This window comes from Mustela nigripes, chromosome 17 (assembly GCF_022355385.1).
Source record: "Mustela nigripes isolate SB6536 chromosome 17, MUSNIG.SB6536, whole genome shotgun sequence".
Taxonomy (NCBI): domain Eukaryota; kingdom Metazoa; phylum Chordata; class Mammalia; order Carnivora; family Mustelidae; genus Mustela; species Mustela nigripes.
Window position 1 is genome coordinate 30111150 of NC_081573.1, and position 26042 is coordinate 30137191.

Genomic DNA, 26042 nt, shown 5'->3' on the forward strand with positions numbered 1-26042 from the left:
GCATGGTGAGTATACAGATTTTCTTTCTTTCTTTCTTTTTTTTTTTTCCAAGATTTTTATTTATTTATTTGACAGACAGAGATCACAAGTAGGCAGAGAGAGAGGGAAGCAGGCTCCCTGCTGAGCAGAGAGCCCAATGCGGGACTCGATCCCAGGACCCTGAGATCATGACCTGAGCCAAAGGCAGTGGCTTAACCCACTGAGCCACCCAGGCGCCCGAACATGTGACTCTTGATCTTGGGGTTCTAAGTTCAAGCCCACGTTGGGTATAGAGATTGCTTAAAATCTTACACACACACACACACACACAAAGAAATATTTCACAAAGGGTTCAAAGAAATAAAATGAATTAGCTCTCTTAAACAAAAACCCACAATGATTAAACCTAATCCGGTTTTGAAAATCAGGAGGCCAAAACTTACTATTTTATAACTAGGGAAGCTAAAAGTAAAGCAGAGGGACAGGCTGAGCTTTTTGGTTTTTACATCTGGAAAAAAAATGATGTGTTTTGGAACAAAAAGTAAGTTAGAATGATTAATTTCAGATACAGAATTGTTGGGTTCTTGCAGGGGGAAACTGTTAATATGTGTCTACTGTTATCACATTGACTTAACCTTGCGATTGGGTCAGCATTGTTACTTAATATGTTAAGATCTCTGTAGAGCCTGCACAGACCTCTGGAAAGTCTCCAGAAATTTCTTGTGTTGAAAAAAAATTTGTGTTTCAAATTACAAACCTTTATACAAGTTATCCCTGATTTCATGTGTCTTCTCATTTTAACAGGCCTGTCAGCCCCTGTACCCAGGGGTCGAAAAGGGAAGAAAGTGAAGACTCAGACAAGCTCATTTGATATACAGAAAGCAGAATGGCTTCGAAAATACAATCCTGAGCAGCTACTTCAAGACGAAGGATACAAAAAACATATAAAACACCACTGTAATAAGTAGGTAGTAGGGTGTTTTTAACACAACTCATTAAAAGTTTATATTTCTGAATTTATTAAAAATCTTAAAGCATGCTGATTTTGAGTACAGAGACAGTGTGGTCTAGGACCAATCCTAATCTTAATCTTACAGGGTATCCTTCAGCAAATCATGGTACCTCTTGTGTCACTGTTTTCATCAACAGAGAGAGAAATAAAACTGGCCTCCAAATGATCTCATTATATCTTACTTGGATATTAAATTATGATGATTGTGAAGATTTTGGAGAAACCTATTTTACTATATATGGTAGTAATGAGATTTATTTAATCAGAAATAATTATTATTTAATTATAAAAATTCTGTATAAAAATTCTTTTCCAATTTTAACCTCATGGATGAATTTTCTTTAATGATTAATATCTTTGTGTCTTTTGATTTCTTTTCCCTCACTTTTAGGGTTTTGCTTCGTGTAAGAATGCTGTATTATCTAAAGCAAGAAGTCATTGGAAACGAGTGTCAGAAAGTATTTGATGGAGTCGATGCAAGGTAAATTAAATAACCTGCTGGCATTTTCAGTAACATGATGAGGCAAAAATTATAGGACCAGAAAATTGTACATTAAGTGGCTTTTTATTCAGTGAAGTTCCCAAGAAGAAAATTCCACCAAATGTAGAGAATTCACCTTTGCCAATTTACAGCCTTTCCTCCATTAGTCTCAGTCTTAGGCTCTGTCACTAAAAGCTATAACAATAATAATAATAATAACAACAACAACAAAAACAGCAGCAGCAGCAGCAGCAGCAGTAGGAGTAAGCTTCCTGCCGCCAAATCTGTAACTTAACCTTTCTGTGCTCATTTTTTCTCTGCCTTCTTAATCCAGTGGGAAGAGGTTTTATGGCAACTGACTTTTATGTCCACATACGATCTGTCCGACGCCCTGGTCTCTAAGCTCCTTACTCTATGTCTCCCTTCTTGCAATGCTGTGTCCTTTTTTTTTTTTAAACTTTTTTTCTTTTTTGAAACACTGTCTTCTGTAGGCATCCATGCAGCTTTACCCACAAGGTGTCCTTTTTCTTCGCTGGTCTTTCCTCTTCATTCTCCTGGTTCTCACATTGGATTGTCCAGGAGCTCTGCCCTCAGCTCTCCTTCTCGGCTATACTCTCCTTCAGTAAACTCCTGCAGTCTCATCAGACCAAATCTGGTCAAGAAACAGACGACTCTCAAACTTAGGTGTTCATCCTAGCGCTCTAATCTGAGAGCTGCCTCCTGATATTCCCACTTGCTGGTCAGATTGCCATCCCAGAGTTTCCCTGGCTCGCCAGATCCACCCCCAGCCCTTTTCCTCCCACCTTCCCACACACAGGCCTTCTTCATCCTGCTCAACGGACCACCCAGATGCTTGGATGCCATTCTTGATGCCTCCCCTCCCCTTAAATCCCCCAAGAGGACTTGTGAGCTCTGCAAAGTACAGTGTACGCCCAAATCTGAGCACTTTTCACCACATCCTCTGCTAAACCTCTGGTGCCAGCCACCACTATGCCCCGTTTAGACTTTTGCAGCGGCCTCCTAATTGGGTCTCTCTGCCTCCTCTCTACAGGCTGACCTTCACACAGCAGCCAGAGTGATCTTTCTGAAGCGAAAATCAGGTCATGGCACTCCTCTCCTTCCAGATTCTTCTCATTTCTCTTAGAATAAAATCGGTGCTCCCTGTGGCCCTACATAACCTGTGACCACCTCCTTCATTCGGTCCCTCTTCCACGATGCTGCAGCCATGCTGGTGTTTCTGTCTCCCCGGTGTGTCAGGCTCATTCTGGGCTCTGCCTCCTGGTATGCTCTCACACTCGTCTTCTACAGATCTGTCTCTGGTCAGGCCTCAGTTCACGTTTTACCCCCTCCCAGAGGCCCTCCCTGGCCTCCACCCCTAGTCACTCACTACTGCTTGACCTTATTTCATCTCATTCATGGTGCCTATTAAAGTTATATTTATTTGTGTGTCTTTTCTCCTCCCATTATAGTTGAAGCCTCTTGAAGGTTAAATACGCTATCTTTCATCTTACTGATCTTTGTTTTCACAGCTCCTAGAATCTGGGACTGTAACACCCAGTAAATATTTGTTGACTAAATGACTCCTTTTTTCCCTTGGCCTGATGGGATCCTATCCACTTGTGATTTCCTAGAAACTACATTCTGTGAATTAACCCTACATTTTCCCCTTTTGTTAATCTCCCCCACTCTGGCTTCTCGTTTGGATTTTCACATGTTGACATCTCCCTCAGCATAGACACACACACACACACACACACACACACACACACCCCACTTTTGGATCCAGTATCTCCTCACACTGCCACACGATTACTCTCCTTGATTTCACAGCCAGACTTCTGTATCTGTGTCTGCTTTTTCTCCTCTCCCATTTACGACGTGCTCCCCACCACACTTTAGCCTCTGCCCCTCACTTCACCACCTACTCCAAGAAGTTCCTCACCAATATTCTTTTTTCTTTTTTTAAGATTTTATTTATTTATTTGACAGAGAGAGGGAGATCACAAGTAGGCAAAGAGAAGGGGGATGCAGACTCCCTGCTGAGCAGAGAGCCTGATGCGGGGCTCAATCCCAGGACCCTGAGACCATGACCTGAACCGAAGGCAGAGGCTTAACGTCTGAGTCACCAATATTCTTACAGCTGAACCCATGGATATATTATAGTGTTTTTCTTACTCCCCCTTTTCTTTTTATTTAAGATTTATTTATTTATTTGAGAGTGGTGGTGAAGGGCAGAGAGCACACTCAAGCACACTCCCCGCTGAGCATGGAGCCTGACATGGGGCTAGATCCCACAACCCAAGCCGAAACCAACAGTCAGACGCACAACCTACTGAGCCACCCAGGTGCCCCTGTCCTACTTTACCCTTCTTGACCACTTCCCTCTTCTTAAAAATGCTTCTGTAATAGCATTCACCTGTAGAGAGAGGTTCTTTCTAGCTTTCTGCTTGCTGCTTTGCAGTTCCTCTTCAACCTGTCTCTTAAATGTCTTCTCATAGGTGCCCTCTTCTTGTCACCTCCTTTTTTTGGATGCTGTCGTCTTTTCTGCGGTGTCAGTTTATTTCTGTACTATACCCCAGGCGTTTGCAGCCTTGCTGGAATATTTTCTTTCCCCCCTTGCCTCCATAGTCCCCCCCATCCCCCCGCCAATGCTTATCTGGCGTCAGCTCAGCCTTTCCTGGCCTCTTAAGGCCGGGTCAGGCACATATCCAAGGTCGACTGTCACAGCACTCACCATGCTGTATTGCAGGTACCTCTTCACAGGAGCAGGGAGTGTCTGCCCAATTATTTCTATTATTGGCACATAATGAGTGCTGTTCAAATATATTTTGCATCAATGATCTAGTCTGGGGAAGTTAAAGGCGGCTTTTTGCAAGAGACAAAACATGAACTGAATCTTTAAAAACAGAAATCAACCACAGGAGCACATGCACCTTGTGTTCCTTTCCCTAGCAGTTAACCAACACTTGCATGCACTTGGCACTTACACTGGAACCCTGGGTGGGTATATGTTCTTTATGAGCTGGAAATCTTTCCACCGCTGACGATCGTTCCAGTGTGTTGGGCTTAGAGTGCCACCTGATGGTCGGTGAGGGCAACTACGTGACCCATTTTGTTTCCTCTTGCCTTCATCTTTGGGTTTTTATGCTTTCTTTAGTTCTGGTCAGGGAATCAATCAAAAATAAATACTTTCTTTAACTGTATTTTTCATTATCACCTTTTAAGCTTTTGTTGTATCCCAGGAAAATCACTCTTTCTCTATTTTCCTACAGTAAGCTAGAAAATACTGTAATGATAACCCTTTTGTTTTTTAAGAAAAATTAAAGGTAGATGTTCATTTAAGTGCAGAGATTTTCTTTAAGAACCTAGAAAAATGTCTCCATCCTTTTCTCCGTATTCCTTGGACTAAAAACTTTTTTCTGCTGTTAAACACTTATGAAAAACAAAAAGTAATTTCCTATCTGTACTTCGTGTTTTATTTACTTACAGGACTTGTAAGTCTTCTGTTTTCATTGCCACTCTCTTTTATTTCTGCTGTATTAGTAGCTAAATATCGGGTTCTTGTGGGCGTGCTCAGGAACATATTGACCACTTATCAATTTATTTCTATATGAAAATTTATTTTGAGTTCCCAAATATAATTTGTGAACTTACAAATGAATTTTTGCTACACAACTTAATTTTAAGTAGGAAACTTCCCATTTTTTCAGAACGATAGGCCTGTTTATTAACATGAAATTTTGGTGCTAAGACTAGGAGATGAAATTCTACTTAATTTTTTTATGTTCTATCTTCATTCTTTGAAAATTGATAATTCACATATATCATATAGCTAAATTCCCAACTAGAAAATTTGATTTCCCAAAAAAAAAGAAAATTTGATTTCCCAAGATAATTTATCCCAACCAATCTCTACCTGGCTTTTTTTTTTTTTTTTTTTTTTTTTTTTAAGATTTAGTTACTGGAGCAACTAGGTGGATCAGTTAAGCATCTGCCATCTGCTCGGGTCATGATCTCAGGGTCCTGGGAACTAGCCCCTCCTTTATCTCTCTCCTTCTGCCCCTCCCCCTGCTTGTTCTTTCTGTCTCTCTCAAATAGATAAAAAAATTTTTAAGAAGATGTATTTATTTATTTGAGGGGGCAAGGGGCAGAGGGAAAAGGAGAAAAAATAGACTCCCCATTGAGCACAGAGCCCCGTGTGGGACTTGATCCCACAGCCCTGAGATCATAACCAGAGCCAAAATCAAGAGTCAGATGCTTAACTGACTGACCCACCTAGGTACCCCTCTGCCTTCTTTGTTGAATAAAATATAAGAATGGGGTGTGTGTGTGTGTGTGTGTGTGTGTGTAAAAATGATACCCATTTGCTAATTAATTATTGTCAGATGTTAGCTATATATACTAGGTAGGCTAAGGGAGACAATAACGTGAATCACTATGTACAAAAGTAAACATTTCAGTCCTCTGCATGGCATATTTTCATTTTTAGTGGTGATGTATGTGTTATTATAAAAGCTTCCTGGGAAAATAATAATTTCAAATGATAAGCAAAGGAAGTTATGTTTGCAGAATTGTAAGTGCACTTTAGTGGTTGTTTAATACTCATGAAAACAGCCAAATTACCAAAGTATTATGGATTTATTATAGTTCATTCTAGTGCTTTATCATATTGTCATTTTTAGGCATGATATTTATATACAGCATAAAAATAGCACTTTGAGTGTTTTAGTCAAATTATGAATCCAAAACTTGCCATTTTCCTCCGCTTGTAAGCAATGCTTAATTTGTCAGTGGAATTTTCTTACTAGTAGCAGTCTAGAAAACATAGGACTTGTTTTGCAGCCTAAAGCAATTAGTTTCCCCATCTAGGGCCCCAGTCTCCTCATATACAAAATGAAATATTTGAACCAGCTGATTTTTGTCAAGCTGTTTGCTGACATAAGACTGTACTCTCCCATAAAATACTTCTTTTATGTATAAAGGAAATCAGTGGAAAGAGTGTGATTCCTTAAGAGTTAAAGTAAACCTGTTGAAAAATGTCTTTTGTTGAGGTTAAGGATATTAATTCATTTTTTTAGTAACTGTGTTGATCTTGTACAACTTTGTAATTTTAACTGATGGTAATTGTGGAAAATAAGGAAAAAAATCAATGAAATAAAATCATAATGTCTTTTTCTTAAAAGCCATAATGCTTTTTACAGGTTAGGTAAAGTTTGCCTCCTCTTTGACTTGTTTGTAATAATTCATAGTGCCATGTATTGTGATTTTTTTTTTTTTAAGTGACATTGATGTTTGGGTCCCAGAACCAGACCACTCAGAAGTTCCTGCTGAATGGTGGGATTTTGATGCTGATAAGTCACTTCTTATTGGAGTCTTTAAACATGGTAAGTGAGAAGGAAGGTAGGTAGAGTTGTCTTCTGTGTATAATGTAATTCTCTCAGTTTCACGATTTCCACATATAGCATCATTCCAGTAGCACTGATGTTATTATACATACCATGTAAAGCACAAACAACCAAATTTTGTCTGTCAGTCCCCATACTTTTTCACAGAAGGGGGTGGCCTACATGACCTGCCCCTCCTGGACAGAAGTCTCACTAACTTCCCCTCAGGAAGAGTTCTTATGTAAGTGTATTATGTATGATCAGTTTTCCTCTTTTTCATTTTAACTATAAATTCAGTCTAAACTTTGAAATATACCTATGCCAGACCACATAATATTTTGGTGATAATTTCTAGAACACCTGCCTTACCCTGTACTGTTTTAATATACGGTCCCTTTTGTCCAGGAGCATCACCTACTGTAAATATGAGTAATTCTTATATTCAACTATCTTTTTTCTTATCCTTTTTACTTTCATAATTGGTGATCCCTCCAGGTTATGAAAAATATAACACCATCCGAGCAGACCCAGCATTATGCTTCTTGGAAAGAGTGGGAAAACCTGATGAGAAAGCAGTCGCTGCGGAACAGAGGGCAAATGATTATATGGATGGGTATGTGACTTCGGGGACTTGATTTCTCTGTGTATCTCTGTCAGCAGCAGTATGTTCTGTTGCTTATGTGTATCTTTAAGTAATGTAGTAGTGGGGCACCTGGGTGGCTCAGTCATTCGGTGTCCGCCTTCGGCTCAGGTCATGATCCTGGGGTCCTGCTTCTTCCTCTCCCACTCCCCCTGCTTGTGTTCCCTCTCTCGCCATGTCTTTCTCTGTCAAGTGAATAAACAAAATCTAAAAAGAAAGAAAAAGTAGTAGTAAGGGAATTGGAATTTACAATCTAAGACTTAATGAAACTCTAATAAGTTAGTGTTTATCCAATGGTGTGATCAAGAAAAAGACTCCACCTGCCTCATACCCATCCTTGTGGTGAGTCCTTCATTTTTCTATTCTTAACAGTCGTGGCCATGAAAGCCATTAAGTTCTAAGGGCATTAGAGGGAAGAAGACAAAGAATATTACAAATGAAGAGAAATGGGATGTTTGTTTATTGTAAATGTTATAAGGTCTTTATTATCTTTGTTTTCTCACCAAAAGGGAAAAGGAGGGGACTGGGTTGAAGTTAATATTACCACATTTAAAAGCGAGCTTGGTAGTAAGAGTCAGTTAGAAGCAGGTTTCTTCTGACTTGCCATATAACGTCTTCATGCTGTGACTCGGGGTCCTTAGGTTAACGAAGAAAAATTTCAGCCTGAAAACATGCTAAAAAGTCCTTCCAACAAGACTCCACATTTGTCCTTTCAGGAGAAATTTTAAGTCCAGCACAATAATCGTAGCATCTGTTGGTATTTCTACAGGGATGTGGAAGATCCAGAATACAAACCTGCCCCAGCTCTCTTTAAAGATGATATAGAGGTATGCTTTGGATCCAGCTTTAAAGTCCTCATTTCTGGTGATTCCATGGTTTCTTTTGTGTGCTTTTCCTTCATATGTTTTTCCTTATACATAATTCTGTCCTTCAGAAGGTTAGCTAAATCAGTGATCCACTTAGGCTGACGGTCATCACAAACAGTCCTTCAGAGTATGCCTGATCTCCCTGCTAGACACACGGGAGGCCAGGTGGACATGTGGATGAAATGGAGCTTGGCCCCATGCTGCACCACTAGGAGCTAGGTACACAGTGTCGGGGACAGAACCCGGAAGCCGAGGGAGAAGTAGGCACTGAAAGTACCCAGAAACAGATGAAAACTAGACCTACATAAAGGGTTAAAAAGAGAGGGTAGAGCCTAGAGAAATTCTGAGCTGCTAAAGCATAGTTCTGAGTGTTCTGCTTATAGAATGTCAAAAGGAAGAGGCAGAGTTGGGTGAAAATACTCTGTGGCGTGAGGCAAGGATGTGAAAAGGGACGAGGGGTTCTATAATACGAAGGCATAGGAAAGGACTCGACGGTGCCGTGGCTATCAGGTAGGGTGTGCTGGTCTTGGTGGCCAAAGGGCTTCACTAGAGAGGGCTCGGGCCAGTGTGTGGCAGTGAGGATGGAGATCCTGCGTACAGTGAGAACCCTCAGAGAGCGGTACTCTCTGACAAACAGCCTAGGGCAACAGCAAGGAACTTCATCTGCACTGGCTAGGGAAAAAAATGTTTCCTCTGAGATATCATAGCTATAGGCGTGCTTTCTCTTGAGCTTACAGTTTGATTCTTTTACATCATTTGCGTGGACCAGGAACTCTCGAACCAAAAATATAATTATAGAAAAGGTCCCAGGCTAGTAATAACCCTGAGGTATCTAGTAGAAACAAAAAGAAGGGACGCCTGGGTGGCTCAGTTAGTTAAGCAGCTGCCTTCGGCTCAGGTCATGATCCCAGCGTCCTGGAATCGAGTCCCACATCAGGCTCCTTGCTCGGCAGGGAGCCTGCTTCTCCCTCTGCCTCTGCTGCCACTCTTGTCTGCCTGTGCTCGCGCTCTCTCTCCCTCTCTCTCTCTGACAAATAAATAAAATCTTTAAAAAAAAAAAAAAAAGAAAGAAACAAAAAGAAAAAGAATTGTGGAAGAAACAGCATCAGCGTAGACCATACTTGAGTCCTAAAGGTAAAAGCCATCCATGAAATGAGGTCAAAATCCAAAAATTTAAATATGAGGGAAAAATCTACCATGAGTGAATGTTAGCAAACAAAAAACAAGATTGGACCTCTAAGAACCTCTGATGGCGAGCTATTAAAGTAGAAAATAAGTAAATTTTTAAATGGTTAAAGACATTAAAGATACAAGAACAAAAGAAAGAAAGATATATGACTTTAAAAGTTGAGGGATATATGAAAAAACGATTTTGTGTAACATTAGAAATGGAAAATACAGTCATTGAAAATTAAAACTCAACAAATAGGTTAAACATTGAGCTGGGGAAGCAGATTAGACACAGATTTTGAGAGAAGAAATGATTTAGAAAACAGATTTGAGGAAAGGATCTATAAGGTAGCATGACGGCTCAGTTTAGCCCAGTTAGGAGAGAGAAACCACCTAGTCCATTAAATAGGGAAAGTTCAATGTAAAGAATTTTTGACTCTAGTAGGGGGACTGAAGTGAGGACTAGCCACTGCACTTAGGGCTGTCAGAGCAGCCAAGGAAGAGCCCTATCCCTGGCAGGGCTGAGATGCTGTTTTGGTTTGGTTTGGTTTGGTTTTGAGAGGGCATGGCTACACCTCGTTGGATGGCAGAACAGTTACTGGGATGCCCTGCCGGCACAACTTGCTGGAAATCCACCCTCCAGGGTTGCTAAGGGAGCTTTTCCTGGGGAAATGTCTCACGGAAGGAACTCCACTGAGGCCAAGGCTGCTAGGGAAAGCTGCTGGCCAGCAGGCATGTAAAGAAGCTGCTGAAACTGCAGAGGTGGGCACTGGGGAGGCTTCTCTGCTGTGGGAGCTAAACCAGGGAGGAGTTCACCCAAACCAGAGAAGTAAAACCCTTTTCTTCCTGCCGTGCCTCTCTGGCTGCCACAACTGAGAAAGCTTAACATCATACTGGCTGGCAAAAAATATTTAAAGAGCCCAGATCCATTTTCTTAGAGGCAGTAAAAGGTATGGGAGGCAGTAAATCAATATGAAAAACTCTTTGGAGACAAAGAGGATGGCATAATAATTCCTGGCACATGTCTAATAGGTAGCCCAGAGGGAGCAACCAGAGAGATTAAGGGAGAAGACCTGCTCTGAGAGGTAACGGCTGAGACGTTTTCAGGCTTAAAGACACGAATCTTGAGATTCAAGAAATAAAGTGAATCTTGACAGGGTTAACAAAATTAAATCCACTCCAAAAAACATCCTGGTGAAATTACAGAATTCCAAACAAAGAGCAGATGTTAAAAGCAACCAGAAAAAAAAAGACCCACTTACAAAGGAATGATGAGAATTCTAACTTCAGGCTTTTCTAAAACGACAGAAAATAGTAGTCATTGGAATAAAACTACTATTCCAAGTAGTGACTGTGTTTACAGTAATGTTGGAATACCTGATTGGAGATGCTCTCTTGACAGATAAAAACAAGATGTATAGTACAAACAAACTGTTCAAGGCTGAAAGAGAAAAGATTTGCAGGTTGTCTGATAATCAAATATAAGAATGAATAAGCTATGAGAGTTGGTATATAGAACAAAAACAAAAACAAAAAAACCTGTTATCAATAAAACCTAGGGTGTATTTGCAATTAGAGGAAGGATGGAGGAAAAGCACCTGGCCTAAGCATGATCATGGAAGGGGAAAGTTTTAGTGGAAAATAAGTGGACTGAAGTGTACAAGGCAATAGAGAAGTGTAAAAGAGTGGAGATTGAGAACAATATATTAATTTTTTTTTTTTACTAAATACATCATTAAAAATTCTGTTGCAAAAAGTTTTCTGTTACTATTAAGAAGCTTGATTCCCTTTGCTTCTTTAATGTATTGTGACCCAATCACCCTATGACAAATTTCTGTTTTCTTTTAAAAGGATGACGTGTCTTCACCAGGAGATCTTGTTATAGCAGATGGAGGTAAATTGCATTTCTCTCTTTTTTACTTAGTGGAAACTCGCATTCTCAGGATACCATTAAATCAATAAACTGTTACGCTTCTATGATGTTTTAGATGTGTATGAAATTTTTATTGAAGACCATCGTAATCTTTATGGGACACACTAGTTGACTGGGAATTTAGCAGTACTTTTAGTTGCAGATCTTTATGCCATGACTCACTGAGCTTTTACAGAATCAAAGCTTTGATGATTTTATGGTGTGATTATTAAACTTATGTATCAGATTTCATCATTAACATGTTGATTCAGTAATCCATTCAACAGCTTATTAGTGCCATATTAGGAACCATATTAGGAACCAACTTTTCTTATACCGCTCTTTTGCACAGCCTTTCTGTACAGGATCTTGCTTCTACTTCCTTCTGATTATCAAGCTAGAAACAGGCTGTCAACAGAGTACACTCACCCACTCCCGGCTAACACCCAAGTGGAATAGGGCCTCATCCTTTCATAGTTTGACTAGGAAGGAAGGAGTAGTACTTGCTTAGCATGAATGATTACCGCTTAATTATGGTATATGTAATTATAAGATTATACCCTAGAAATAGAGAGCTAGATCCTCTACTTTATTAGGTGAATAAAAGCTTAAAACTGATAGCATTGTCATAGGGAATTTTTTATAATATATGTTCCTCACTAATGACCTTTAAAATTGTTTTGATTCTCACATAAATGGAGATAAATTTAATATAGAAAGCAGCTTTAATTAAGAGTTTACAGTTTTCAACTTCTCAGGGATTTCATTTGACTTTTAATTCGTCTAAATGTAAGGCATTTGAATATTTGCCAGCCAGTAAAATGTATTAGACCTGGAAATGCAGGAGTTGTGTTTCCTGTGCAAGGGATGTTCAGTAGATACTATATGGTTCTTTAGTGCCCTCTGACTTACTTTGAGCTGTTCTTTAAGTTTGTTGCAATGTTTTTAGAGCTGTAGTTAAAAGAAAACTTTTTTTATAATGAGAGGTTTGGCTTGTGTGGGTTTTTCCCGACTTACTCAGGTGGAAAAAAAAAGATTTTGAGTAAGGGAATTTTGCTGTTTTTATGAGTTTCATTTCAGTATCTATTTAGTCTTCGGGGGCGGGGTTGTTTTTGGTTTTCAGCTGGGTTTTTTTGAATTATTACTGACATGAGTTTTTTTAAATATAGATGGTCAGCTGATGGAAGGTGATAAAATTTATTGGCCGACTCAGTCAGCTTTAACTACTCGTTTGAGGCGTCTCATCACTGCATATCAGCGTACTAATAAAAACAGACAAATCCAGCAGATACAGCCTACTTTCTCAGTGCCTGCCAGTGTAATGCAGCCTCTTTACGAAGAAGCCACTCTCAATCCTAAAATGGCAGCCAAGATAGAAAGACAGCAGAGGTAAGACAATAGCACTAAATTTTTAATATTAGTATAATTTTATAAATATAGTTACTCATTCAGAAGGCTGTTAGAGTATGATTATCTCATTTTGTGAAAAACACATATAGGGAGAGAAGTTGGCCAAAGCGAAGTGTTTTATGCATGCACACACATGTGCACAACAAATATGGTCAAAGATTATTGCATTTTATAGCTCCTGGCCATGATTCATATTCAGTCATTATTTTGTCATGCTTACGAACAGGGAGTTATTAAAAAAATGAAGTTGCAGGGCGCCTGGGTGGCTCAGTCAGTTAAGCGGCTGCCTTCGGCTCAGGTCATGATCTCAGGGTCCTGGGATCAAGCCCCACATCAGGCTCCCAGCTATGCAGAAAGCCTGCTTCTCCCTCTCCCTCTACTTGCTGCTCTGTCTACTTGTGCTCTCTCTGTATCTGTCAAATAAATAAATAAATAAAATCTTTTTTTTTTTTAATGAAGTTGCAAAGCAAACTCAAGAATTAAATTATTAATAAAGCATACATTTAAATTACATGAAATAAAGTTCATTCTACCTTATTTTTACATTATGACATTTATGAAATAGAAGAATGTATGAAAGACAAGTCCATTTATGCTTTATACAGAGGCTGAAGCCTTGGAACTACAGATATCAAAGGGGAACAAATGTAGACCTTTTTGCAAGAGAACTTGTTAAGAAGACAGGCACACTTCTTCCTCCCAAAAGCTTTAACTTCTCAAAAAGGATAGAGAATGTTGAAAAAAATTACAACGTTCTGTAATAACCTGGCCTCCATGTGTTAAGCCTGGGTCCTTGGATATTCTCTGGAAAATACATCATTTTTCTTTTGTATTATTTGCAACACATTCATTGTAACCAGAATTTAGTTAGTCTGAAACTTAAGATTTTTAAATGTCCTAGGCATAATCTTCTTCAAATACTACCACCTCAACAAATACACTATTTCAGTTATCTATAATTGCATAATAGCCGCCACCCCAAAATATGGTGACTTAAACATCAGTTTTTTATTTCTCACGATTCTGTGGGTTGACCAGGTGGTTCTTCTGCTCCCCATGGTGTTGGTGGGAGTGCTGAGAGGGCCAGACGGAGAAAGTGGCCTCACCCACATGGCTGGCAGTTGGCACTGGGAGTTTGAATAAGGGAGCAGTCCCAGTGGCAAAGGCAGAAGACACTGGGATTTCTTAAGGCCTAGCCTCAGGGTTACAAAGTGTTACTTGTGCCACATTCTGTGGGTCAAAAAAAGACACAGGGCCAACCAAGATTAAAGGGAGAGGGAAATAGATTGCGTGGGAAGAGTGGCAGGGAATTCATGGCCATCTTTAACCTCCCACATGCATTTTCCCTTGGCTGGTGGGTTCTGGATTAATCTTCCTAAAATCTAGCTTTGTCGTGATAGTCCAGGTTCCTTATTTACTACAGGTATGAAGTTTGTTTTTAAGCTTCGGTTCAAGAGTCTCTTCAGTTTCAGCGTCACCATGCATTTCTAATTCTATACAGTACTGTTCCCTCGGCCATAATGTCCTATGTATTCTTGACTCAATACCTAGCTGATGTTGTTCCTATCACCTGGGACACTCTTTTTTCCTACTCCTTACTCCAAACCTAACCTCTCCTTCAGAGCTCAACATCTCTCCTATCTCTTCTAATAATTTTTTCCTCAACCAGTCCAGCTCACAGTGTTCTTGTTTACTGCACTCAGATAGCACTTATCCAAGTAAACTACACATTGTCACACTAGTAGGAAATGTTGTTAAGGACATTGATCTTTGCCTTTCTATGTCTTGTCTTTCTAAGTTATAAACTCTTTGATGGTGGATACTGTGTCACATTTCTGTGTGTCCTATGTGATCTTTTAATCCATCTTTTGTATTCTGTTCCTACTTTTGTCCCCCAGATGCAAGTTTCTTACGATTAGACTGGTTTCCTAGGCTCTTTTTACATCAGTATTACATTAATCTTCTTAAGGTAGCACTATGATGAAAACGACCTGTTGGTGTTTTTCAAAGGTGTCATACATTCTTTCTCGTTCACACAATTCCATAACTTAACGAGGAAAAAGTCTCCATAAATTAGACTGGGTTTGGAGATCTTTGGTGTGTGAGGATAATATTGCCCTCTTAAAGCTGAACAGAGACTGTTTTTAGCCAAGTATATGGAATGTTTCATACTCTGACCCCAACTTTATCTCCTTCTGTCCCCAGTATGAGCCATATCCTTGTCAATCTGGAATGCTCATCATACGCCCAAAATGCAGATTTCTTCCTACTTTGCTTATACCGTGACCTCTTCCTAGAATTCCCAAGCTGATCTTTGCCTTGTTCCATCTTATAAGCCACTTATTTCTGTGATGCTTTCTTCATCACTCTAGTCTGAAGTGGTCCTCCTGTCTTCTGTGCTCTCCTAAAATTTTTGGTTTCTATAACGCATACAACTATAACCTACTACCTTATGCTAGAAATGTCTTTGAAATGTTTTATCTTTTCCCTAAAGGTAAGGTCATTGTGTCTTACATAATCTTGTATCCCCTGCATATTTTCTTACAGAGTAGATGTGCAAAAAACTATTATTACCTGAAGGAAAAGAAGTAGGGTTGCATAGATGAGTCAGCTAGCATTTTTTTTAACACTTATTTGAGAGAGAGAGAGAGTGTGAACGCACGAGTAGGGGAAGGAGCAGAGGGAGAGACTACCCAAGGAGACTTCTGCGGAGCGAAGAGCCCAACACGGGGCTCAATCCCATGAGCCATGGGATCAGGACCTGAGCCTAATCTAAGAGTCGCACGCTTAACCGAACATGCCACCCAGGTACCCCTCAACTAGCATTTTTAAATGTATATGCAAGACAGTATCCTGCACTTAATCCTTTAAAGTGTTAGATACTTGAAATGTTTTTAATTTTATTATAGTCATTATAGTCAGCATTAATAAATATTTTAGTAACCATTGTGACTTTTTCTTTAATCTGACTCAAAATAGATGGACAAGAAGAGAAGAAGCTGACTTTTATAGAGTAGTGTCTACATTTGGAGTGGTATTTGACCCTGATAGAGGCCAATTTGATTGGACAAAATTTAGAGCTATGGCTAGGCTGCATAAGAAAACCGATGATAGCTTGGAGAAGTATTTGTACGCATTCATGTCTATGTGTCGGAGGGTTTGTCGTCTTCCTTCCAAAGAAGGTAGGTATAAAATTTCTGTCTTTCCTGGTTTGGGTCAAAGAAGCAAAAAGTACTAAAATCCAGAAATCTCCAACTTGTTTATTTCTGCACTAATTCAGCACATCAGTAATTTTTCAAAATTGTAAATAAACTATGTTCAGAGATCTCCCTATTTGTAAATCATGCTATTAAAATGAGATCTAAAAAGAATAAAGTTATACCCTTAGTTTTGAGGAATAGCCAGTGCTTATTCAGTATTAGACTGATGATCGGGGGAGGTAGTTATGATACGGTAGTTTTTAGTCCATCTGCTAGGAACTGTGTTGGAGGGCTTATTTACATGAATAATCTTGTAAGGAATGAGTCCTTCGCTTAAAGAACATTTTAAAGAGTTTTAGTAGGAGGAGGGAAAAAATCACCCAGAACCTTAAAAAAAAAAAAAAAAAAAACTAATCAGATGGGCTGATACTCAACCGAGGCCCTGTTCTGGGGTGAATTTCATTGTCTTCGAAGCCCATAAACATAACTCATCCTGTCAGCAACTCCTCTTGATGATGCTGCTGTAAGTCACTATCTCCATTCTTTGTTGAATATGATTTCTGACTGCTAAACCCAGTGGCTTCCTACTCCCTGTTTCATAGTAAACATATAAATGGCTAATAAAAGGACATAAATTTCATGTGAGTTTGTTTGCTTGTTTTAGTTTTACGTCCTAACAGATCTGCTGTCAGTTGGCTGAATAGAATAGCCCATTACTTGATTACCCAAATATCAGATGATTCAGAGTAGGTTTTCGTCTACTGAAATGTCTTCGTAAGACTAGCAATGGGTTTAAAAAGACAGATAAAGCAAAGTATTGTGTCTTCTATTATTTATGGTTGCCAAGAGCCCTCATTTCTTTTTTTATTTTTTTAATTCCCATCAACACTGCAAAATGCAGTGAATAAATTGACCACTTTGGACTCCAGTTTTAAAACAAAAAGGAAGAGTTAATTACTAAATAATGATTGAAAACATAGTATTTTCCTGTTGGAAATGGGAGTGAAGTTTTACTTAGATCAGTTTTCCAAACTTCCTCAGGTCACAGAGCCCTCACTGTCTCTAATTTTTTGCAACACCTGAGGCCAAAAGTTCTGTTTAATGAATAATTAGATCCAAACAACTTAATAAGTATTTATGTCCAACAATCTAGTGATTGTTTGAAAACATAATATAAATTGAAGAAAAAAATACTACTTTCTTAAATAACCACACTTACTTACCAATGAGATGTGTACACCTACAGGCACCATACATCTCTCAAACCTTGGAGATAGAATGGATACTCCCACTCTTGTTTCCTGTTCCCATTACTTCCTTTTTTTTTTTTTAACTTTTTATTTTGAACTACTTTTAGACTTTCAGAAAAGTTGCAAAAACCTTAAGAAGTTTCCATGTATCTCTAACCTTGCCTCTCGTGTGACTAATTATAGTATCATTATCAGACCAGGAAATTAACATTAGTACAATGGCATTACCTAAACTGTAAAACTGGTCAGATCTTACAGTTTGTCCACTGATGTCCTTTTTGTTCCAGGATCCCACATTCTATTTGGTTGGTCTTCTTCCTTAGCCTCCTGTAGTCTAAAAGAGATCCTCAATTTTTCTTGTCTTTCATGGCTCTGATACCTTAGAGAAATACTGATCAGTTATTTTGCCACAAATCCCCCAGTTTGGATTTGTCTTATGTTTTCATGTGGTTGCAACACAGAAGTGATGTGTCCTTCTCAGAAAGCACCATGGGTTCAGAATGTCAGAATGTCCAGCACTGATGGTGTTGCCCTCAATCGCTTGGTTACAGTAGTTTTTGCCGTTTCTCTGGTGTAAAATCACTACCTTTTCCCCCGCAGTTAAAAGATATCTTGAGATACTTTGAGACCACACAAATCCTGTTTCTCCTCAGATTTTTCACCCATTGACTTAAGTATCCATGAGTAGGTCCTTGTGTATAATAACAGTTTTTACTGTGGAATTCTGCTGCAAGCAAGGACTGTTGCTTCCGTTTCATCTGCTGTTCAATTACTTACTCATATCAGAATGGACTCAGATATTTATTTTGTCCTACAGGTTATAACCCAGTACTCTCATTATTTTGATGCTCAAATTGTATGAGCTCCTTTCAGTGACCCCTGCATTATTTCAACAAACCCTTATCTTTTCTTGAATATTTCTAAACTGCCAGTATCTCCACCCACAAAGATATAACCCCATCAGAAGGAAGAGCACAAGATCTAATGTTGAAACTGAACCAGCTCAAGCCATTACTTCACATAGCATTTGACGATGTTCCTGCATTTCCCTCAAATTTTAAGAAAGCCTTTGGTGTTCCTGTGAGTTCTAATGCACTGAGTTACTTGGGGCAGCTAGGGATACGTGGACTTCGGTTTGTTTGTGGGGTAGGATTTAACAGTTGTCATTTGTATTTATAAATGAGTTCAGGTAAGTGTTTTTCTCTTTGATCAAGACACAGATTAGTAAAGACAGCTCCTAGGGGATTTCTTAAATTCTTATATTCACATACTTCTAAAAAATATTATGTTTTACTTACTTTCAGAAGATCCAGTGTTACATATCATATGTATGGATTTTGGCACTTCTTTTTAAAATTTCTATTTTTCCTCATTTAAAAATATTAAAAAGAAATTCTGGAAACTACACAATGATACTGAGTAGAGGTACATTTTAGAAGTTGCATTATTTGTTCTAACTCCACAGCAAAGTGTTTTTGAGGTTAATGCTTTTGTTCTCATTTTAACATAGAATTGGTGGATCCAAATATTTTTATCCAGCCAATCACAGAAGAACGTGCTTCTAGGACTTTGTACCGTATTGAACTTCTAAGGAAAGTACGGGAACAGGCCCTCCGGCATCCGCAACTGTTTGAACGCTTGAAGCTTTGCCATCCAAATCCAGACTTACCAGTCTGGTGGGAATGTGGCCCTCACGATAGGGACTTGCTCATTGGAGCTGCTAAACACGGGGTGAGCCGAACAGACTATCACATTCTTCGTGATCCTGAACTCTCCTTTATGGCAGCTCAAAGGAACTACAGTCAAAGTAAGATGGCTCATTCAAGGACTTCTACCCCACTTTTACAGCAATATCAAGTAGCACTTTCTGCTTCTCCTCTTACCTCTCTACCTAGGCTCCTAGATGCTAAAGGTATTATTCTAGAGGATATGAAAGTTAAAAGTGAAAATCTTAAAGAGGAGCCTCAGTCTTCTGAAGAAGAATCTATGTCTTCTGAGGAAACCAGGACACTAATAAAGTCTGAGCCTGTAAGTCCAAAGAACGGTGTTTTACCGCAGGCCACTGGAGACCAGAAATCTGGTGGAAAAGGTGAAACAGACAGACGCATGGTTGCAGCCAGAACAGAACCCCTCACTCCAAACCCAGCTTCTAAGAAACAGCGAGTCCACAAAAGAGGATCCGAATCTAGTTCTGAGTCTGACTCTGATTCTGAGAGATCATCCTGTTCTTCCAGATCATCTTCTTCCTCGTCTTCCTCCTCCTCTTGCTCCCACTCTCGATCAGGCTCTAGTTCTTCCTCATCCTCCTCTTGTTCTTCAGCATCGTCTTCATCCTCATCCTCATCCTCTTCCTCATCATCCTCCTCCTCATCTTCATCAGAAGAAAGTGACAGTGAAGAAGAAGAAGTCCAAAAGCGAGGTATATGCATAAAGTGCTTTTGCTATTTTAAGACATTTCAAGTGAAAATGAAAAGCATTTGGTTCAGATAAAGCTTGTTTAAAATTGTTGACTGCAATGTTACATGTCCGGCTTTGCCTAGAGAAGCACGAGTGAGAAGGAAACTAGCATGACTGGTACACACTCCCTCTTCAGTGTTCAAGGCATTGCATAATGGGTTAGTCAAACAGAAATTAGGCATTTTACACACTAATCTTAGTTCTTTGTCATTACCTTGAATTTAGCGTTACATTTTTTTCTGAACAAGTTGATCAGTGAATGAATCGGGATTATGTTCTCTAACCACCGCCAGGATTTTTAAGTTAAGCAGTCAGACCAGCAAGAGTATCCTAGGCACCGTTTGGCAGCTCTCTACTCAGAGCAGTATGGCATAGAACTATAGCTCGCCCCCAGGGTTGTGTCAGGTGGCCCTCTCCTGAGTGTGCGTGCCACAGCCCACAGTTCATGTGCAGGGAAGAGTTGACACTTGGGGGTGCAGGAGCCAGAGTCCCTTGTGACAACTCTAGAGACGTAAGTCTCAGGGTGGCCACAAGGATGTGCCCCATCGTAGGAATCCCCTCCTTAGAGAACGTTAGTACACCCATCAGGTATTTAAATGGTCCCCAGTCCAAATGCAATTGATCAGTCAGGAGTTTCTCTCTCTCCAGCAAGCAGACCTACAGAGTTTACTGAAGGTCACATTTTCCTGCAGAAAGGATGTTTTGTTAACCTTTTCCCGTTAAGCTCCTTAATGCCCTTATTTTGCTTGTGTGCTAATTTTTTAAACAATGAATACTTAATTGTATTTTAGGTGATTTAAACAATGAATACTTAATTATATTTTAGGTTAATTTTTTCCTTTTTTTTTCAACTGTTTGTTTTGACTTCTTTTTTCTTTTTAAATATATCTGAATATTTACATAAGTTTTGAAAAGTATATATAAACTTGTTTTATGCAATAAGTCTTTTTGAAACAGTTATAATTGTTCTTAGCAGAAGGTACCCCTCACGTGAAAGCCTATGATGAGGAGAGTGTCGCGTCACTGAGCACTACCCAGGACGAGACCCAGGATAGTTTCCAGATGAACAATGGGACGCCAGAATCCGCTTACATCTTACAAGGGGGATACATGCTAGCAGCTTCATATTGGCCGAAGGTAAATGAATACTGTCCTGCTGGAAGAGGTTGTTTGTTGAGTATTTTTCTTGTTGCTTTAATGGGAGATAACTCTTCTCATATGGAAAGATAGGTTGCCATAAAACAGAGGGCCACATTTTGGTATTAGCATCAAAAGTATCAACTGCTGTCATCAAGTAAATAGGTGTACTTGAATGTGTATGTTTCTCAACCTAACCTTAGAGTGTTTAGAATACGAGATAATGAACACTTAGGTTCATGTACAAGTTATGAAATAGGTGCTTTGAGCTGAGTCTCCTTGGAGAAATTTATCATAGTCATTGGTGACTTGGGAAAAAAGTTCACTTAGGTATGTAGGCTTTCAGTGGTAGAAGTTCAGGCTGGATTCATACAATTCTTTCAGTATGTGACTAGCTAGAACAAGAGTACTTACCTTTAGGAGAACTACTCTCATCTAGTTCTGAGTCATTTGAATTTTTACAAGGAACCTGTACTGTATAGTTATAAAAATAACAGAAGACTATATCATAAACATTTTTGAACTCCGGTAGAAATTTATACTTGAATTCTTACAGAATTATGATATGCAAATGTATGCAAATATGTATACATATCGAATGCACATATGTTATACCAGGGTTAAATCCATCAAGGCCCTGAGCCATTTTGTCTCCAAGGGTCTGGCCTGATTGTTAAAATCACACTCTCATGTGACATGCTCTTCCAGGACCGCGTGATGATCAACCGGCTGGACAGTATTTGTCAAACAGTGCTGAAAGGGAAGTGGCCTTCAGCTAGAAGAAGTTATGATGCCAACACAGTGGCTTCTTTCTATACCACAAAACTGCTGGACAGTCCTGGCGCAGCTACAGAATATAGTGAACCCAGTGTACCCACTCCGCCAGGTGCCGGTGTTAAAGAAGAACACGATCAGTCAACACAGATGTCAAAGGTGAAGAAGCATGTACGAGAAAAGGAGTTTACAGTGAAAATCAAAGACGTATGTTTATTTTTATTGCCCTAGGACCCGATTGCGATTACGTGTGCAGCATGCTTTTTCTGCAAGTGGCTGCCTGCTCTCACTCTTACTTCCTTCACATACTTGTTTTCTGGTATTTGGATTGTTTTCTTTTTGATATCCAGGTTATTAAACTTGAATATTCTACTAGAAGGATCGTCATTTAATATGTTTCTCTACCTATACTTCTGAACATAGTCCTTCTGCCGATCAAGAATGCTTTTCTTAAACAGTCTGACAAATTCTAATTGTTATGGTTCTTTTATATAATGTTTAAATGGTATGTCAGTGCATTTCCTCTTTTAAACATTTAGCATGCCCTGTTATCAGTAACATTTCATTTTTCAGTATGATTTTTGAAGCTAAATGGATTATTCCGTGTCTAATACATGGGTAACATCCTCTGAAATATTATTTGAATAATGTTTCTTAGAGATGTATGTCCGAAGCTGATCGTGTTATAAGGTAGTAGTCACATGAACAGCTTTGTTTTGCTCAGACAAATGTGTATAGTACCTAGATTTTTTTCTTTTAAGGTAGAAAACTTAATATTCATTATAGAAAGGAGTTGTGTTTTTTTTTTTAGTTGGTTTCTGAATAAGGAGAGAAGTTAAATAATGTTTCAGTGTTTTTATTTCACTTTTTCTAAGTAAAAAAAATTCTCTTAATAACTAAAATGAGTTTTTTAATTGTTTCTTTCTCGATAATGGTGTTTGTTAACAGGAAGGTGGTTTGAAGTTGACATTTCAGAAGCAAGGGCTTGCTCAGAAGAGACCACTGGACAGTGAAGACGGTGCTCTGGGACAGCAGCAGTATCTGACTCGGCTCCGGGAACTGCAGAGCGCGTCGGAGACCAGCCTCGCCAACTTCCCCAAATCCACACCAGTATCAGGTGAGTGTGACGACAATAACTGTCTAGGCATGAAATACTCCTGCTGTCATTTCCAGATGCTCTTTTATTTATTTCTGTTTCTGTATATAATCTAATTTTAGATCTTTAGATCTTAATAAATACCTGTTGAGGCTTTTAATATAATATTTTAAAGCAGGGTGCAACTTTGTTTTGAGGTCCTAAATACTTGACTGGAAATACACTGTCAAGTCGTTTTATATCGATACAAGTTCAGACAGCATTTCAACATGAAAGCAGATAGTCAGTGTAAAAGGCAAACACCTAATAGTGTAAAAGGCAAACACCTAAATCACAAATTAGTGATGATTAGTAGAAGAAGTTAGAATGAGAAGTTCTAGAAAGACTTTAGTGATATTGTAGTTCAGTCATCTACAGGATACAGGAATTGTTACAACTAATCCCTGAAAGATAATACTTCATTCTCGTGGAATATTTGCAGGAAGATTGTGCTGACCTAAAACAGCCCTTTTTATTACTGGGCAGCTCGGATCATCACAAAATTCCTTCTTACTTGGAAGCAAATTCTGCCTGCAGTTGGTTTTTCTTAATGACCGAAATTCGGTCTTTATAAACGCATTGCAGAATCAGCCTATTCCCATGTCTCCATGATAGTCTTCACATTTTGAAAGCAATGATTGTATCTCCTCCTTCCAAATTGGGACTGTCTCTCTTCCAACATTTTGACACTTTGAATCAACAGTTTTTATTAAATACCAAATTGGAGCCGTGAGTTGTGTGCTCTGTAGGCATTAAGGAATCAATAAGAAGCTTGTTTTGTTGATCTTAGTATAATGTGATCTTGGTATAATGTGCTTTAATTTGTCTGTGTCCCTTTTATAAAATGGGGTATCAAAAAATTGAGAATTTTACTCATGATCAGCTGAATCTTTAAAAAGTGGAAGGTGTTGATTAAAGTCCATTAATGACTTGAATTTCCATTATACCTTCTATATACATAAAGCTAAATAGTTTGTTTCAGTATTCTGCTAAATCCGGTTGCCATGCAGTACTTGGAAACATTTCAGAACTCCTGTTGTGCATGTGCACGGTGTGTGGAATTCCTAGGACTGGGGAACATAATGCTTTATTATAAGTGTTAAATTGATAGCTATTCCCAATTGCTGCTACCGTGACTTTTTAATTATAAATTATAATTAAATTATAAATTAGTATCATCATCATTACTTTGGTCTCTTACAGATTCATTAACCATTCGTTGTAATTCTCCAGTTACTAGACTTTGAAAGATGCGTAGCTTGCAGTTCAAATATGACCCAGCCCTGCTTCTGTCACTGAAACGTAACTTCCCCAAACTGTGGTTTTCCTTGACGGTATTGTATTTAGGGGAGCTCTGATTTTTTTAGAAAAGGGCGGGGTAAGTGCCTGGGTAGCTCAATCGGTTAAGCATCTGCCTTTGGCTCAGGTCATGATCTCTGGGGTCCAGCCCCACATCGGGCTCCCTGCTTCTCCCTTTGCCTCTCCCGCTGCTTGTATGCTTGAGCACATTCTCTCTCTCTCTCTTTCTCCCACTCAAATAAATAAATTCTTAAAATCAAATAAGAGAGGAGAGTGTAGGAGGATTGGGTAAATGGGTGATAGGCATTAAGGAGGCAATGAGCATTGGATATTAGATGCAATTGATGAATCACTGAACTCTGCTGAAACTAATATACTGTATGTTAATTAGTTGAATGTAAATAAAATTCTAAAAAAATAAGAAATACCACTGCTTGTACTCTGATACCACCATTATAAATGGGATTGACACTTCTGTCATCTGAATATTTTACTGCTATTGCAGCTGAAGGTTGTACAGCCTTCACCTTCAAGTAACCCTTGGGTAAATAACATCATCGTTAATAGTATTAGCAGTTATTGTAACACAGTCTGCAGCAAATCAAAATATTTAAAAGCCTTAAACATTAAAACCAGATAGAGTTATTATCTAAGCATTACAGCTCATCCATCTTAATAATTGCAAATGTGAAATCTAGATTTGTCTTCCAACACAACTCTTAGGAAATCTGTTAATAATATTTTGCCTTCCTTTTCTTGTCTATGAAATGAGGCATTGGGGTAGGAGAAGAGGTAGCCTTGTTGGGTGGGTTAAATAATATATGTAGAGTGGCTACTACGGAGCCTGGCACTTAATTAGATGCTAAACCGATGTTAAAATTTTAACCGATGTTAAAATCCAAAACCTCACAGTTTTAGAATTAGATACTGAATAAATGCTACTATTATAGTTACTAATGTCCCAAAGCCGAAACCCTTTTTACGTTTAGGTGGGTACCCTCTGAATTGTATCTGTAAGTTTCAAGTAAAGATACAAGTTTTCATGTAATGAAGGGAAGAGTAAAATAGCATTAAATTACAGTAGGACAAAACTAAAGAACCCATTCCAAAAACTACCTAGAAAGGTGAACAGAAGAAGATGGTAGAGCCGCCACACAGCCTGGGGCTGAATTCTGTCATTTACCAGCTGTGACATTGGGCTAGTAAAACTTAATGTTTCTGATCTCATTTATAAAATAGGCTTAATAATACTCTATATTTTTGTTTTGTTTTTGAAGATTTAAGAAAACATTTGTTAAACCTAGCTCAGTGTACGGCACCTAGTAGGCATTCAGCGAAAAGAAGCTATTTTTAGTATTGTTATAATTACATCTAAGATAAGTATAATACAAGCTTTATAGAATAGATAGGTTAAATTTTCCATTTTGGATTCTAGCTTAAAATAAACAAATAATGTTTCTAAAAATAACTCTTAGAAATAAGTCAAGGTAGCTGGGTTGTTTGTTTTTTGTTTTGTTGTTATTGTTGTTGTTGTTGTTGTTTTAAGAATTTATTTGAGAGAGAGAGTGAGAAAGAGCATGAGAGGTGGGGAGAGAGAGAAGGAAGTTCCCCGCTGAGCAGGGAGCCCAGCAGAGGGCTCCATCCCCAGGACCCTGGGATTATGACCTGAGTCAAAACCACGAGTCAGATGCTTAACAGACTAAGCCACCCAGGTGTCCCAGTAGCTGGATTTTTTTTTAAGAAAGAAAATAAAAGACATTACAATAGTACCTAACTGGCCAAATAGAGTACGTTTATAAATGTACACTGTGGTATGTATATAATTGTTTTTTCCAGAGAGAATTATAGTAAGTACTTTTTTATATAACACTGGAATAGCAATAAAGGGAAAGTAGAAAGTAAGTAAGACATGGTCTACCTTTCAGTTACTTGGTAG

The 26042-nt window shown here is 38.8% G+C and overlaps 1 protein-coding gene across 12 annotated transcripts in view; it reads left to right on the forward strand.

Annotated features, from left to right (window-relative positions):
- CHD9 (chromodomain helicase DNA binding protein 9) overlaps positions 1-26042 on the forward strand; it is a 222708-nt gene that overhangs the window by 179703 nt on the left and 16963 nt on the right. For 8 of the 12 annotated variants that reach the window (XM_059381331.1, XM_059381337.1, XM_059381338.1 and 5 more), the window contains 12 exons: positions 784-943; positions 1383-1472; positions 6753-6856; positions 7352-7469; positions 8266-8323; positions 11384-11426; positions 12614-12833; positions 15834-16036; positions 18815-19723; positions 20735-20898; positions 21607-21879; positions 22621-22789. In XM_059381331.1, coding sequence (XP_059237314.1) covers positions 784-943; positions 1383-1472; positions 6753-6856; positions 7352-7469; positions 8266-8323; positions 11384-11426; positions 12614-12833; positions 15834-16036; positions 18815-19723; positions 20735-20898; positions 21607-21879; positions 22621-22789 — 2511 coding nt within the window. The remainder of the gene's footprint in view (positions 1-783; positions 944-1382; positions 1473-6752; positions 6857-7351; positions 7470-8265; positions 8324-11383; positions 11427-12613; positions 12834-15833; positions 16037-18814; positions 19724-20734; positions 20899-21606; positions 21880-22620; positions 22790-26042) is intronic. The other 4 variants (XM_059381335.1, XM_059381341.1, XM_059381334.1 and 1 more) reach the window with 3 other exon arrangements.